The following is a 15,823-nucleotide window of genomic DNA, read 5'->3' on the forward strand; positions in this document are numbered from 1 at the left end:
AGAAGGTCAGGTGGTTATGGTTATGCCTGCCGGAAGAGATCCGTTTTTAGTGCCTTCTTAAAGGCGTCTAGGGTCGTGATGAGACGGACCTCCTTTGGCAGATTGTTCCATAACCTGGGGGCCATAGCTGTATATGCTCTCTTGGAAGTAACTGTTAGTTGTACCCGGAAGCTAATTGGCAGCCAGTGTAAGGATTTTAGGACAGGTGTTATATGATCTGACCTGGAAGTTCCTTTGATCAATCTGGCTGCTGCATTTTGAATTAATTGAAGCTTCTGAACCTGGTACGAAGGTAGCCCCATGTAGAGTGCATTACAGAAGTCTAAGCGAGAGATTACCAGTGCGTGTACCACCTTTTCAAGGTCCTTTTGGTCCAGGTAGGGACGCAGCTGACGTATCAGCTTAAGCGGGTACCAAGCACACCTGGCCATCGCATCCACTTGAGATGATAACTGTAGAGATGGGTCCAGGAGTACACTCCAAGCTGCGAACTTTGTCCTTAGGGCTAAGTGTGACCCCATCCAGGACTGGATGACAAATCTCCGTCCCTGGACTTGGGGTGCCTATCACGAGTACCTCCATTTTTGCTGGATTCAGCCTGAGTTTGTTTTCCCTCATCCAGCCCATGATAACACAACAGCAGAAGAGGAATGTTCACATTCTTGCCTGCACATCTCCCTTTCTCTCATTTTTAGTTCTGTTTTTCTCAGGTAGCCTTATTTCTATTCTCAAACTGGCTGGGGAATTGGCCTGGAGTGAATTGTAGAGGAGGGGGGTGGGGGCAGGAGGGTAACAAAGGAAAGCAAGATAGGATTTGTCAGGAAGAGTCTTGCTCATCATGTGAACTGGGTAGGAGAAGACACTTATATCAATGGCAGTTGTTCTTCTGTCACTGAGGATTACTTCTGTTTCTTTTGCCAGCTCACAGCTGCCGCTACCCCATCCTTCACTTTACAAGGAAGTGCAGTCCTGTCTTGACAAGCCCTGTTAAGACTGAAGAAAATTCAAAGTCTTGTTCTTTCGGGGGGGGGGGGGGGGTGGCCCGGAAGCAGATAGGAACAGACTGTGATACCACAGCTGGCTTGGGCCACCTCTTTACCAGAATTTGGAAAGTAATTTTTCTGGATTACAACCTTCTCAAGCCTCTAGTCTTTTTGGCTATGGGTCATACTGGCTGGGGGATTCTAGGAGTTCCACTCCCAGAAGATAACTTTTCCAAGTTCTGCTTTGGACTATATCACCCTCAGCCATAAGAAAGTAGGATGGTTGGAGGACTTGGGGGGGGGGGGAGAGGACACCCTCCTTGTCAACATGGCAGACTTTCCCAACTTTAGGTGGCCGCCTCCATGTTATTTCACTCTTGAGTACAACAAAAATAGGTGGAAACATTTCAGAAACTTCAGTGTACATATATCCACAATACTTTGTACACTGTTGTTGTTTTTGAAAGGGGGAGAGATGCGCTCTTAACAACATAGTTGAGATTACTTTCTATGCTTCACTTACTGCCACTAGTTGTTTTTTAGGCATCATTTATTTTTAAGTGACCTCCTGAATATAAAGTTAGAAAAAGATGAGAAGTCTCTGCTGTTAACTATTACCCAGTAACTTACTGGCACTAACCACCTGGGCATAATTGTGGGTGGAGAAGACACCTAAAAATCAGAAGAAAACAGAATTTTAGATACACACAAAGGCTTTGAACTATTTTCTTTGCTCTTGCATAACTCCCCAGTTCTCTCCTGTTGCTATGTTTTGTACATTACTATCCCATGTAGCTGAACAGTGGCATAAGCGTTATCACATGTCAATGCCCACAGAAAGAACTTAAGTCTGCTTCTGAAGAAACTCTGTTCCTTGCACATCCTGGATCTTGATGAAACTAGCCTTGCTTCTTCTGATAATCTAAGGAGATGGGAAGATGGATTAGCACGGCACTATCTCCTCAAAAGGAACCCAGGGTAGCCAGGAGAAGAACCCGAGCTGCTTCCTCCTCATTCACTAAGGCAGGGATGTGGAACATGTCCCCCTCCAGACTCTGCTGGATTGCAATTCTCTTCAGTCCCAACCTGCACTAAAGCCCCAAATTGCACTAAAGAATCTGGAGACTAAGTGTTAATCTAGTACTAATCAGCTGATCCTAGCTTCCCAAGCTTTTGCTCCATTTTGTCAAGAGAACCCCACTTCATAACAACACAAATATCAACATAGAGCAGGACTGGGTAATTCCAGTGAGACTAGGGCCCCCTTTCTCAAGTGCTCAAGGGGTGCATTTTTGTTTTAGCGTGTGCATTTCAGAGTGTTGGTGGGTTTTGTTTTGTAAAAATATTTTTATAACATTTTTTTTACATTTTAAAAATTAAAAATACTGTCTATTAATTTTAAAATCAATAAAAGAAAGTATCAACAAACGTATAATAAATTAATTGCCTAGAGTTGACAACACAGACAGAATCATTTCAAGAGACTGAGGATGTAGCATAACCCTTCCCCAGAAGATGATGATGGTGAAAAGAGCCTCATATCATCACCAACAGGTCTGTGTGCCTTGAAGTCACCTGTTGACTCATAGTAACCTCATGAATTTCATTGGTTTTTCTTAAGCAAGGGATCCTCAGAGGTGGTTTTGCCAGTTCCTTCCTCTGAAATGTAACCTACAGCACCTGGTATTTATTGGCAGTTGCCCACCCAAGTGCTAATCAGGACTGACCCTGCTTAGCTCTGCTGCATGTATTGGTCTGCTTCTTGAAGGAGTGGTTCTGGGTGTTCAGAGCCAGGCTCCGTGGGAAGGGCAGGGGTGATGAGGAAAATGCTCTTCCCTTCTCCACCTCCCATATCCTGGTTTATGTGTGTGGAGGGATTACCGCTTCCCATGGCACACACAAAACACCTCTCCACCAAATGCTGCTTGGCAGCACTCTGTCACTCTGGTTGTGATATGCCAACAAATTTTTGTAGCATACCATAACACCACAGGATTATGTTGTCCAACCAGTGATAGCTTGCTTTTGTTTAGCTGATCTAAAGAGATACATAGAGCGGCTGAGAGCTGCTAGTGGCAGTTACATCACACTTTGCTCATCCTGATAAAGAGAGAAGGTAAAAACAGCCATTGATAACCTAAACCAGTGGTTCCAAAACTTTGGCCCTCCAGATGTGTTTGACTTAAGCTCCCAGAATTCCTAATTGTTGGCCAAGCAGACTGGGGCTTTCACGAGTTGAAGTCCAAAATATCTGGAGGACCAAAGTTTGAAAATTACCGATCTAAAACACTAGCAAGTTAAGGCTATGTTAAAATTAAGCATTCACCTTAACTTTGTTTTGTGACAGTGCAAGTTAAAAACTCTAGAACAGGGGTAGGCAACCTTTTTGAGCCGGGGGCCGGGTTGCTGTCCCTCAGACAACTGGGGGGCCGAAGCCAAAAAATAAATAATTAAATAAATTTTAAAAAAAATTTAAATAAATAAATAAACCGGGACAAATGTAGGACAACATTTTCAAATGGTAGACACTTTTTATAAAAAAGTGGAGGACACGCAAAAAAATTGCTGATTTTTTTAAAAATGTTAATATAAATGCATGTTTCTGAGGTGTCTATAGACAATTGCCCCCCCCCCCTTGTCCCTGCGCGCGAGAGGCCAAAGGCCCCGGCGGCAATTGGTGGCAGGACCGGGCTGGGGCCAGTCCCAAGGCCTCGCCAGGCCACATCCGGCCTGCGGGCCGCAGGTTGCCTAACCCTGCTCTAGAATGTTTTGTTGTTAACAAACATGGTGTTTTAACATGACATTATTAGCTAGAGGCTCAAGTAAAAGAGAATGCATTCATGAGAAACTAGCTCAGATTGATATTACTGCGGAAGTAAAACTGCCTTGTCTGGGAATGATGGAAGCATAAATCAATCAAGCTTTCCTTCTAGAATTATCAACAGCACAATGAAATCATTGAGTTCCATTTAATTTTCACTCTTACCCGAGGCATAGCTTCTGAAAAGTCAATTAAATTCTCTGTCTGTGATGTTAACAAAATCTCGATGTCCTCTGGAGAGTTCTGCAAAACATAAGAGTTAATCAAATTATAAGCAGTCACCAGACAGAGCTGTTGAGTACTTTATAGTATTTCATTTGCTTTTGAAAAAAACTGGACATTGTTGGACTCAGTTTCATGAATGTTCCCTCTGATGCAGTTATTGCCTCTGCCTCATATGATAGTTTAATTATGTAGATCCAGTGTGGTGTAGTGGCTTGGATGCTTGGAACTCCAGACCAGGGTTCGACTCTCCACTTCCATGGAAACCTGCTAGGTGATCCTGCACAAGTCACAGTCTCTCAGCTTCAGAGGAAGGCAAGGGAGAATGTCCTCTGAACAAATCTTGCCCAGAAAATCCCATGATAGGTTCACCTTAGGGTCTGCATGAGTCAGATTTGAAGGCACACAACCACCACCACCATCATTTTTATAATTAGGTTTTTAGCTCTTATCTTATTTCAGCCTTGTTGTAAGCTGCCTTGATCCCCCATCGGGAGAAAGATAGGATATAAATTTATTAAATAAATAAATGATATACATTGGGGGAATAAAAAATACAAGTGGCCTCATTGTAGAAATTATACAGACATTTTAGTGTATTTTTCACCAAAGAATTTAAGGAGGGGGGTCTTTAAATATGGTTTTTATAGAGTTTTTAATATATTTTAAATATTGTAAATGTTTAATGTTTATAACTTTAGAAATAATTTAAGTGTTTTTTAAAACTTTATATTTATACTGTAACACATTTGTATTTTTTAAAATGTGTTGTTAGCCACTGTAAGTCCCTATCAGGAGAAAGGATATAAATAAATAAATAAATAAATACATTTAACAACAACAACAACAACAACAACAGTGGCCCAGCTTGCATGTAATATTAAGCCACATACTGGGTGTTTATGTCCACTTGGGCTTGTGTGCTCTCCAAGGCTTGAAGTTGACTTGTTCAGTTAGAATACCATTCTTAAATACCAATTTGTCCCAGCTCTGACATACACAAAATGCTGTTTAGAAGAGGCTTAAAGCTTAACTGTGGTTTAAAGTAAGAGTGGAGTACATTTTATGTTGATAACCTTATATTCCTAAGATAAAATGTGGGGGAAGCACATATTTAGCATGGCTGTGGCCAGAACTGTCAACAGGCCACTCATTTTCTTTTTCCCACCCTTTTTTCATATCTACTCTCCTCACCTCTCACTTCTCCAGTCTCTTTTCTATTCATTCTCATCCCTATCCCAATCCTTCTCTCCCCCACTTCTCTCTTGAATAAAAGTCCCCTGCTCCATACAGCAAATAGGCCTTGGTTGGGGGGGGGATCAACTTATACAGTTAAAAGCTCTCCCTGCTAATCGTGTCTAATTGCCACAACAGGGGTGAAGAGAAGGCTTTCAACTAGACACAAAGACACGATAGGGCTGTATCCCATGCTGGTATTTCTCTACCCCATGTTTAGTATGTCTGGTGCTAAATGAGAAAGCATAATGTGGAAGCAATGCAGCTGAAAAAGGAATGCTCCAGTGTGTGTTTAAAATAACAAAAAGTGTTTTACACGCAGCCGCTAGCTGTACACACACACACACACACACACACACAGCTTCTCTACACAAACAAGTGACCTACCTTTACAACAGCAGCCTCCTCTGCAGGAGCCGGATTATGAGGAGTCCGAGAATCTTCAGGGCTGGCGGCAGCATTATCTGCACTTAGCTCACTCCTGGAAGAGCAAAAACATGTCCACAATGCAGAGCATGTGTGCAATAACCAGAGTTACTTTTTATAACCTTTTAGCTTATGGCACAAAGAGAATACTAATGCCTGGGAGCACAAAAAAAATCTTGAAGTTGTTATCATGAAATTTATAGTATTTCAGATCCTGCTTGCCTCCAGCAAACCACCTGAACCTAAGGTGACAGAAAGGCTTTGTGTTGTAGGCAGAAGGCCTCACAAAGTCACTATTCAGTGACACTATTCAGTTCACACTCCTTTTTCAGCTCACACTCCTTTGCAGAAATCCATGGCCCCAAGTGACTTCTGTGCTTTCAACAGTCAGATCAGAGCATGCCAAAAGCTTTGTCCAGTCTCTGGCACAGGCTAACATACACTCTGGGGCAAGGGAACTAGTTTATGCAGTAACAAAGCTCTCACAGATGCCTTTAACAGATACAAGGAGAAGGTAGATAATCTTCTTGGTTTCCTATACATCCCTTAATGAAGAATTGTATATCTACACTTCTCATTTCACCTTTTTATTCCTTAAGAGGAGATGATTTGTGATTCTAGTCTTGCCAGATATGACATTTCTTTCTTTTCTTTTTTTCTTTCTTTTTTCTTTTGGAGGAGGAACAGAAGGTTAATAGCTGAAAATAGATCTTTCAGTGGAGGGCTGGGGGGGGAGGAATGCCCTCTGCAGTTTCCTAACTCAGCAAAAATCAAATTATTAGATTAAGCATTCACTGGTATAGAACTAAAAACAACAAAAGCAAATGAGGAGACCAAGCAGAGTTGTTGTTTTTTTAATTCACATCAAAAGCCAGTAAGAGCATTCAAGTGAATTTACAAGAGAACTCAATTAGTAATGACACAAAGAACTGTCATTAGCAGATTTGTTTCTATGGAAGTCAGTAGTGAAGCAGTTCGAATGAAGCAATTCTAATAAATGCACTTTATCATGCCAGTGTAATTCTTTATCTTCATTAACTACTATTCATCCCTCAACATTTGCAGATTTGACTTTTGTGGATTTGATTAATATGTTCTCTCCAGGAATATCTAGGTCTTCCAGCACAACTCTATTGTCAACTTTAACCAAAAGTTGCACTGAAGGACCTAGAGATTCTTAGACAGAACACTCCACTAGACATTTGTAGTTCCTCCAGCAGAATTCTATGGTCAATATCTGTCAGATGTTGACCACAGAGCACTGGAGAACCTAGAAATTCCTAGAGAGGTGTTCTCTCAAGTAAAAACATAGTATTTTTGTTATTTGTGGTTTCCCCACTTTCACAGGGGTTCTGTGCCCCTAACCCCAGCAAATGTGGAGGAAGAAGTGTATACAGTTGAACTAACAGTGGTTCTCTTAAGAACCTTAAATATTTCTAAGAATTTTTGCTACCTTTCCACTAACAGTGTAGTAAATATGGATTATAAATATCCCTTCTTCAACTCAGGGGCGAAACAGACCGCCACAAAGGGGCAGTTTCAAGCCACATCTGACAAAGCCAGATTGGGGCTGTGGCAACAGTATGCAGCAGATCCAAACCACTTTTTTGCCAGCCGAAAAGGAGTGGCAAACAGCCGCTCCTTTTTGCTCCAGCAAAAAGCCAGTTCTTCCACCCCACCATAGCCAGAAGCCAAATTTAAGGCACTCCGGTGGTGTGCGGTATGTAAATGCTGTGCTGCCGGAGCGCCCGGAAGCCGGCCCACGTATGGGTGGCTGTCCAACTTGAAGCCAGCTTCCAGGAGTCTTGGGGGCATGCATCGCCTGTACACTATGTCCCAAAAACACCTGGAAGCCTTTTTTTTTATGCCAGTCTGTTTTGCCCCTCAGATAATCTAGTATTACAATCAAATCTTAAAAACAACAAATGCAATGTAACCCATACAGTGGACCCTTATTATACGCTGGGGTTTGGTTCCAAGATCCCCCGTGTATAACAAAATCCGTGTATGCTCAAGTCCCATTAAATATAATGACATAGCTAAATGGTGTCCCTAATAAAAAACGGAACATCAAGGTAAATTTATACTTTTTTGGAACATTTTCAAACCGTGTATGCTTGAATCCGTGTATAAAAAATCCGTGTATAAGAAGGGCCGACTGTACTTAGAAAAGTTCAACTAAAACAAAACCAACTTCACTGGTCATCTAAAAACAAGCTACAATGATGCCAAGCATGTCTTTTGAAGGCTGCTTCAAATTCTGGGTTCAACAGAAAAGACCCTAACGTCAAAGGAATAACTGGATTTCTAAGGTTTTCCAAAAATATTTTCCACTTATCAATTTCATGATCTTAATACGATGGCAACACTTTGATAAGATGAGAAGAATACAGTAGTGTACATTCCATGAAGTTGCCCAAAATAAAGTCCAACCACTTGAGCTGAGATACTGGGTTCTTTTCTTCTAGTACTGCTTGTTTAGATTATTGATAAATCATGCAAATTGTTCTTGGATTTCTGGTTGATGAGCAAAATGACTAACCTGGCTGCAAATTGCTAGGATTAACTGAGTTAAGGGCTCAGCTGCTTGCCTCTTTCCTAGGCTATTTAATCCCTATGCAATTTCCATGCTGTTTCTTTGTCCTAGGCATATGCCCTTCCCAGAGGACTTACGGCACAAAGGCATTTGAGACTGGGATCACTTTCAGTCCCTCTCTTGACTCCGGAAACGCTGGGCTGTGGGGTCGCAGTGGGCTGTTCTGAAGTTTTCCTGACAGAAGAATGCTCCTGAACAAAGCAGATCCAAAAGTTTATGTATCAGTAGTTTTTCCAACTGTTCCCCAGAGAACTTCCCTCATGTCATCATTGTAGGTCTAACTGCCTGGCACTCATTTTGCACAAATAACTTCCAGCAATATGGCCAGAAGTGTATGAGCAGGTGGCTGCTTGAGATAATCCAAATTCTATGGTCAGGAGTATTAGGATCTTGGAGATCCAGGTGCAGATTTCCTATTGGTATGAAATTGATTGGTGTCTTTTGGTCAGGATGGTGTCCTAATCTACCATATGTTATGAACAGTCAGATCTGTCTGGGTCTTCATGTGTACATACTCCATGTCCTGACATCTGGGAGATAGTGGAGCACATGATTGTGCTTGTTAATAGTTTCTTGATCAATCCCTGGCAGCTACTGTTAGAAGGATCAGATAGCAGGTGATGTGAAATGCCTCTGGTTGAGATGCTGGAGACCTGCTGCTCATTGCTGACAACATTCTAACAATACTATGCAGGCTGGCATAAAAATGCCATATGCACACACAATGGCACATATGCATATATAATGGAATATGCAATGTACATGCATTCAAGCCTATATTGACAGCCACAAATGCCAAATTCCCGGAATACTGAGTTCTACATAGAAGCTGTGTATAATAACTGAACTGAACAACACCATCTTTATCTGTTATGTGCTTAGTATAAATTTAGCAAATATAATTAATTACAGATCCTTAGCCTGTAGGCAGCCAGTAGCTAATAGCCCCAGTTCTTGCCAGAGCATTTACATCACACACAAGTGCACTGAAACTAATTCCTTTGCTGTTCCTCTCAGAAGGGTACCCAAGAAGTGACATTAATCCACGGGAATTCCACTTCCCTGCTGCTTGCGTGAATGTGTGAGTAATCTGTTCACATCCAGTTGTCCTGCAGGCCAGGTGGTGATCCTCACCTCTCCTAAGGTTACTAGTCCAGCAATATGTAAACAAAATCTTTTCTTTGGGGTTAACAAATGGGCCAAAACCAAATCACAAACCTAATCATGACAGGGGCAGGGATTGTCTTTCAAAGATGCAAGCCAATTTCAATTTTACAAGAAGCTTTTCCATATGTTTTTATGATTCACAGAGGCCTGTTACAGACTGCCAAAATGAAGCTGCTTCGGGTCTCTTTGGAGGTATGCTATTTAAATGATGCATGGGTCCTAAGAGTCCGGAGGTCGCGCCAAAGCCATATTCCATTCCTAAGCACTGGAGTGCAGCTTTGGTGCAGCTTCCGGATTCTTAGGATGCATGCGTCATTTAAACAGCATACCTCCAAAGAGAACCAAAGCAGCTTTATTTTGGCAGTCTGTAACAGGCCAGAGTGAGCAAAGAAACCTATTCACACTACAGTTATTTAGCAGAGACCACTTAAGTTTCAATGCCCCTACCTGGTAGCAGCATCCTGGATATTTGTGTTCTTGGGGCCAGACATGCCATCCTCCCTTGTGACCTGAGAGAAAATAGGGATAATGATGCTTCAGAAGTTTTAGTATTACAGAGTTTTATAGTCTCATGAAAAACAAGAAGTGTCATTTCCAGAAGGTCAAGAACATGTCTGATTCTAGGTTTTTGAAGGAAGAGGCATGCAGTGTTTTAAGTATCACAGACTTGGAACAGACTGGTCGCATTTTACAAGGCAAAGAATTTATATATCCTAATATCTATGAATTTTAAATTTCATTTAAATTTAAAATGCCTTTACATGTCTTTCCACTGTACAATGTTTGGTTGCAATACGAAAGTGAAATAAATAGAATATTTATCTCCACAATAAAAGAATGAAGACAGGCTTTAAAAAAACAAACAGGATAAAAATAGCTGGATTGAAAACAGACTGAGACAACCAGTAACTATTTACATATGCTCTGAAGAATTAAAAGGAGTTTAGTACTTGTCTACAGCCTGCAGGGAGGATTGTAATAGATGCTGAGATAACAAAAACCCACATCACCTTTTCTTGTAGCCTTCTTAGCCTCAATAAAGAAATAAATGCATAAGGTGCATTCTGAAGAAATTTGTTGTTTCTATATTGTGCGAGTAAACCAGAAGCAGTTCCAAGTATGTATTCCTAGTCATTCAAGATTTAAAAGCAAGGATAGGCTGGACTTTGTAAAGTTTTTTTAAAAGATGCTTTGGCCTGCTCAGATTTTTATAGTTCTTAGAAAGTTAATAAAAAACACAAGTAGTTTCTTCCATTTGAAGTTTTGTTATAACTGTCACTTGCTATTTGATGTTCTTTTGTTGCCTGTTTTATTGAATCATTTCCTGTATTGCTATGTATTTTATATTTATTATCCTACTAGTGAGGCAGGCTAAATTTAGCCTGCCTCTCTGGAAGAAGATTAACCATCCATTATGAAGCCAAGCCCTCCCTCCAGTCCACCTGCCTTGGTCCAGGCCTTGGAGGTAGAGAGGAACTGCTGAACCTCATCCCCTTCCCCTCCACCACTCCCTTCTCCTTTTGTGTCATGTCTTTTTAGATTGTAAGCCTGAGGGCAGGGAACTGTCCAATTAAAAAGATTGTATGTACAGCGCTGTGTAAATTTACAGCGCTTTATAAATAAAGATTAATAATAATAATAACAACAACAACAACAACCCTAGTTCTTGTTTACATTTTTTAATGTTCATTTTGTACTCTACCTTGAGGGCCTGATAGATGAAAGGTGCTCTATGTATGTTAGTCAATAAATAAACAAATACATTTTAAAAAATGCAATGCAGTTTCCAGAGAGTAATTTAATGAACAGCCATGGATGAACGTTAACATTATTCAAGTGCATATCTTTTTTCTCAACTTTCCCTATTCCCCTTACATTTTCTCAGGAGGGGGCTACAAGGGGAAGGGGGAAATTTGTTCAGCCAGTGATATATAAGATAGACACAACTATAATTCAGCCAATCAAACTAACAGGATACAGGAACCTATTACATGGTGGAATCAGTGCCATATAAGGTTCAAATATGCTAAGGGAACAGAAAATTGGAATAATGTGATTCCATGTTTAACTGCAGCAAATAAACAGCATTAACTGTAGTCATAATGTTCATGAAAAAATCATGTATTCCACAGCAATTAGCACAAGCATTTTCCCAGCCAAAAGAAAACATACACAGGTAAGATAGTTGTGCTATCTTGCTCTCTTCTTTCAGAGACCATGAGAGTTGCCATTGTTTTCAACACAGGACTGTCAGAGCTTTCTAAAAATATGAGCCACAAAACACCCTACAGATCAGGAAGAAGGAATACTAGCAAAATTTAAGACAGTCAGAGAACATGCTGCCCAAAATGCACTTTGACTTTCTGTTTTCACTGTTCACAAAGATAAAGCACCTGGGCTGCAGCACATTACCTTGTGGGCTGCTTCTGCCTGGGCCTTCAGAATGTTGCTCTTGATGTCTGGAGGCAGACGCACTGAGGTGCTCACGGGGCTTTCAATTGCATTGTTGAGACATTTCTCTGTCAGCTTCACCACCTCCTCCTAAGAAGGCACAGAGTCCCATTAATCAGCAGCACTTCTCTGGAAAGAATCTGCATAGATTTACTAATCAATTAGCACACCAGAGAGGACACAGAAAAGGGAATTCAAAACTGGAAACTGTAATTAGTGCAATTTTCAACTCAATCTGCAGCATCTAATAATGTGTTGGAGAACAGCACCTGCAATCAAAGATGTGCAATGTGTTCAGAATATGTGCCGTTGTTGTTGCTGATGCTGCTTCTCCTTATTTTCATTTATATTCCACCTTTATTCCAATAATGATTGAAACAGAACTTATTTTAAAATACAGATTGAAAACTATTCAAAAACATCAATAAAAGTATAAAAGTAAGTTATTAAAAGTAATTAAATAATGGATAATGTTTCTAAAATCCTGATGCTGTAAGTTTTTAACATGCGAGCAGAAGGCATGCAAGGATGGGGCCATTCCAGTCTCTCCAGGGAGGAGGTTCCAAAGTCTGAGAGCAGCCATGGAAAAAGCCCTCTCTGTTGTTTCCATCAAACCAGCGTTAGGTTGTGGTGGGACAGAGAGAAGGGTCTCTCCGGATGATCTTAGACCTCTAATGGGGTCGTAAAGGGAGCCATTTACCTTCAAATTGCCTAGATCCAAGGTGTAAACACACGAAGGTATAAAGGGTCCTTACTATAGAATCAAGGGCATGCATACACAGTTGAACCAGTGAGCGCAAATTTTAAAAAAGGAGAGACAGGACAGTCTATTACTTAAGAGCTGGAGCAAAGCTTGCTCCTTGCTGCATCTGCTGTCATAATTAGCTTTTGCCAACAACAAGCTCACTTCCGGTTTCAGAACCAGGCTGGGTTGTAGAAAGTGAGAAGGTGTTTCACTCCATACCATGCCTACCTGGTCTAACTCACACTCCTACTTTACAGTCAAAGTGGTGAATGTATATTTTAGGAAGACTTGCTTGCCTGATTTAGCCTTTAGTGCAGCTATTTTGAAGTTTCTTATGTGGGATTTCTCTTTGGATGTTTGCCAACATGTAGCATAGCTAATCCAGTAATGTGAATGCCTCTCACAGTAAACCTACTACAGTGGTACCTCGGGATACGAATTACCCAGCTTACGAATTTTTTGGGATACGAATAAATCCCATAGGGATTTATTGTTTCGGGTTACGAACGTTTTTTCGGGTTACGAAAAAACGCCGGCGCTGTTTTAAATGGAGCTGCGGCGGAGCCGCGGCTTTTTTTCCCATTAGCGCCTATGGCAATTCGGCTTACGAAGGTTTTTCGGGTTACGAAATTAGCCGCGGAACGAATTAATTTTGTAACCCGAGGGAGCACTGTACTTATCTTGGGTGACAGGAAACAGTAGTTTTACTGGGTAATTACTTTTTCTCTTTCCCTGATAATTCCCTGCTGTTTGTCCCAGTCCCAGAGGGGACTATTAGCTACCTAAAGTATTTTGCAGTTTCAAGTAGTTTCACCATAATTGTCTTGAAGAAATTATGGCTCTTAGGGGTGAAAAAGAAAGAAAGGGGAAGCTCTCAGATGACAAAGGAGTGCATTCAGTCAAATAACCACAGTCTACAAAACTCCAAGAAATCTTTGAACCCATGCTGATTCACAGCCATACCTAAAATAATCTTGTTGCTTGTTCAGGCTAGACTTGACCAAGAGTAACTCCCAACCACCACAGGTGACACTTGCACCTCACATTTTCCTATAAGCAGAAGCAGCGTGGGTCACTTTCCATATTCCATTAGGAAGCAACTAAATGGAATAATCACCATTGCAGCATGCTGGGGGAACACTCTCAACTTTGTAAACAATTTTAGCAGATGTCTGTTTTACCTACCCATTAAATCTTCCCCCCATTAGCTACCAACTTCTCAATGTCTTTCTCTCTTCAGCATCTCTTTCTACTCTGCTGAGATTCAAACTGTGTGTGTGTGCGTGCATGTGTGTGAGTATATGTTAATACCCTTTTCCCTCTCTGGTCAATCACCACCACCATAATTATAGTGTTTTCCAGACTAAAAGATTGTTGAAACAAGTCCAGATTATTTCACTTGTCTTTTACTGTATTTAACCACCCAGGAGTTGGATTTTAACAGAATAAAATCTTCCTGTTGAATGCACTTGCAAGTGAATTCAACCACAAATGGTTCCAGAGTCAAAGTAAGACCCAGAATTGTCTTGGCCCCAAAGAACTATATTTTAAGAGGTTTCTGTTGTGCTTTTCCAGCTAAGTGTTTGTGTGTTTTGCAGATGTTAATCATACTGTTAAGCGACTTCCCACACCTATTGCTCTGCATAAGACATTCTTAGAACATGTAACTATCTTACAACATAGAATTTAAAAATCCTTCAATAATGAGATTTAGCTTTTATTGTTCCCTGCATTCCAGAAACTCAAGAAACTGGAATGTCTGTGTATTTAAAAATTAATTGCTCCCTTCAGTGCCAGCATGCTTGTCAAGGACTTTGCTCGGCAGTGCCAAACTTAGATGTTTCCAGCCCAGCACATTCAGGCAGCAGAATATTTTGGAATAATAAGGCCATTCATGCTATAGTTTCAAACATACTATCTATAGATAACAGGACGAGTATATATGACCAAAGATTTCAGTGAAGTTCTCACATGAGAGCAAATACTGGCAAAGCAAACTCAGTGGGTCCAAATTTTGGAAATTTAAAATATTTTCAGCCTCTTTTAATGAACCTCATTTGAGGATATTTCATAATGCTGTTTGGGAAAAGAGATATAAACCAATGCATTGAGGTAAAACCTTCATAAATGAAGAAGGTGGTTATTGATTTCTTGTTCTGAACATGACGACATTGCCAAACAGTTCTTTATTTCCCCCCAAGTATTCAAAACTGAAAACTGATCTTAAAATATATCTGTTATGCTACCATGATATATTAGTAATAGTAAAACAATAAACAATAAAAAATTAAAAGACCAAAAAATTAAAGAAAGAAAGAAAGAAAGAAAGAAAGAAAGAAAGAAAGAAAGAAAGAAAGAAAATAGCGTAACAAGCTAAAGGCACTGCACACTGTTCTCTTCTGTCTATTTTATCCTCATGCCTACCCCTTACTGACTCAAAACCACTCATTAAGTTCCCTGGCTCAGCAGGAAGTTGAATTTGGACCTCCCAAATCACAATCCAATATTCTAATTACAATTGGTATCAAAACAAGTCACTGGGAATGGAAGCTATCCTCTCCCTCCCACGTACAACTGAATTTGCACACCTAAAGAAAAAAAAATGCAAGAAATGATTTATAAAAGCAGTTTTGATTCCAGAACTTGCTTGTTTTGTGCACCAGACACTTCATTTTTATGAAGATTCTGTAAGTGCATTTTACAGAATTGAAAAGTTATGTAATAAATGGCCCAGTGGGGAGGGGAGTATTGGCTTATCAATTCTATCTATCTATCTATGAATACATTTTTCGGGCTTATCGAAATTTAGGGGAAATGTGCAGGCAGAGTTCTGTGGCAGAAGATCTATAGACACTCTGCTTCAAAATCCTATAAGCCACTATTAGCTTACTGAAAAAGACAGAGTACTGTAGGTACTTAAATAAGACACTGCTTTTCTGGAAAAAAAAAATTTTTTTTAAAGTGCCAAACTGAAATTCAGTTGAGCCAATTCCAAGAGTCCTTACCAAAATGGTATATCAACATTTTGCAATTTGCAAGCTTGTGAAAGGGCAGAAAATTCATGCAAAATTCCTTGGGGAATGTCTTGCAATGGCTTGTAGGTGTAATCAAAATTTTGTAAAACCAAGCCATCTTTAAAAAGTTCAGTTGAAATGCTGCATTATTACACTCCTGTT

The 15,823-nt window shown here is 40.4% G+C and overlaps 1 protein-coding gene and 1 long non-coding RNA gene across 4 annotated transcripts in view; one reads left to right on the plus strand and one right to left on the minus strand.

Moving 5' to 3' along the window:
- LOC121931572 overlaps positions 1-15,823 on the plus strand; it is a 152,972-nt gene that overhangs the window by 95,411 nt on the left and 41,738 nt on the right. The window lies entirely within an intron of this gene.
- The window catches only part of EPB41L5 (erythrocyte membrane protein band 4.1 like 5), a 133,640-nt gene that overhangs the window by 4,157 nt on the left and 113,660 nt on the right, over positions 1-15,823 (minus strand). For 2 of the 3 annotated variants that reach the window (XM_042469377.1, XM_042469366.1), the window contains exons 19-24: positions 11,864-11,992; positions 9,899-9,960; positions 8,362-8,475; positions 5,650-5,743; positions 3,970-4,047; positions 1,602-1,655 (exon numbers count right to left, since the gene is read on the minus strand). In XM_042469377.1, coding sequence (XP_042325311.1) covers positions 1,602-1,655; positions 3,970-4,047; positions 5,650-5,743; positions 8,362-8,475; positions 9,899-9,960; positions 11,864-11,992 — 531 coding nt within the window. The remainder of the gene's footprint in view (positions 1-1,601; positions 1,656-3,969; positions 4,048-5,649; positions 5,744-8,361; positions 8,476-9,898; positions 9,961-11,863; positions 11,993-15,823) is intronic. The other variant, XM_042469385.1, reaches the window with a different exon arrangement.

This window comes from Sceloporus undulatus, chromosome 1, assembly GCF_019175285.1.
Source record: "Sceloporus undulatus isolate JIND9_A2432 ecotype Alabama chromosome 1, SceUnd_v1.1, whole genome shotgun sequence".
Classification (NCBI taxonomy): domain Eukaryota; kingdom Metazoa; phylum Chordata; class Lepidosauria; order Squamata; family Phrynosomatidae; genus Sceloporus; species Sceloporus undulatus.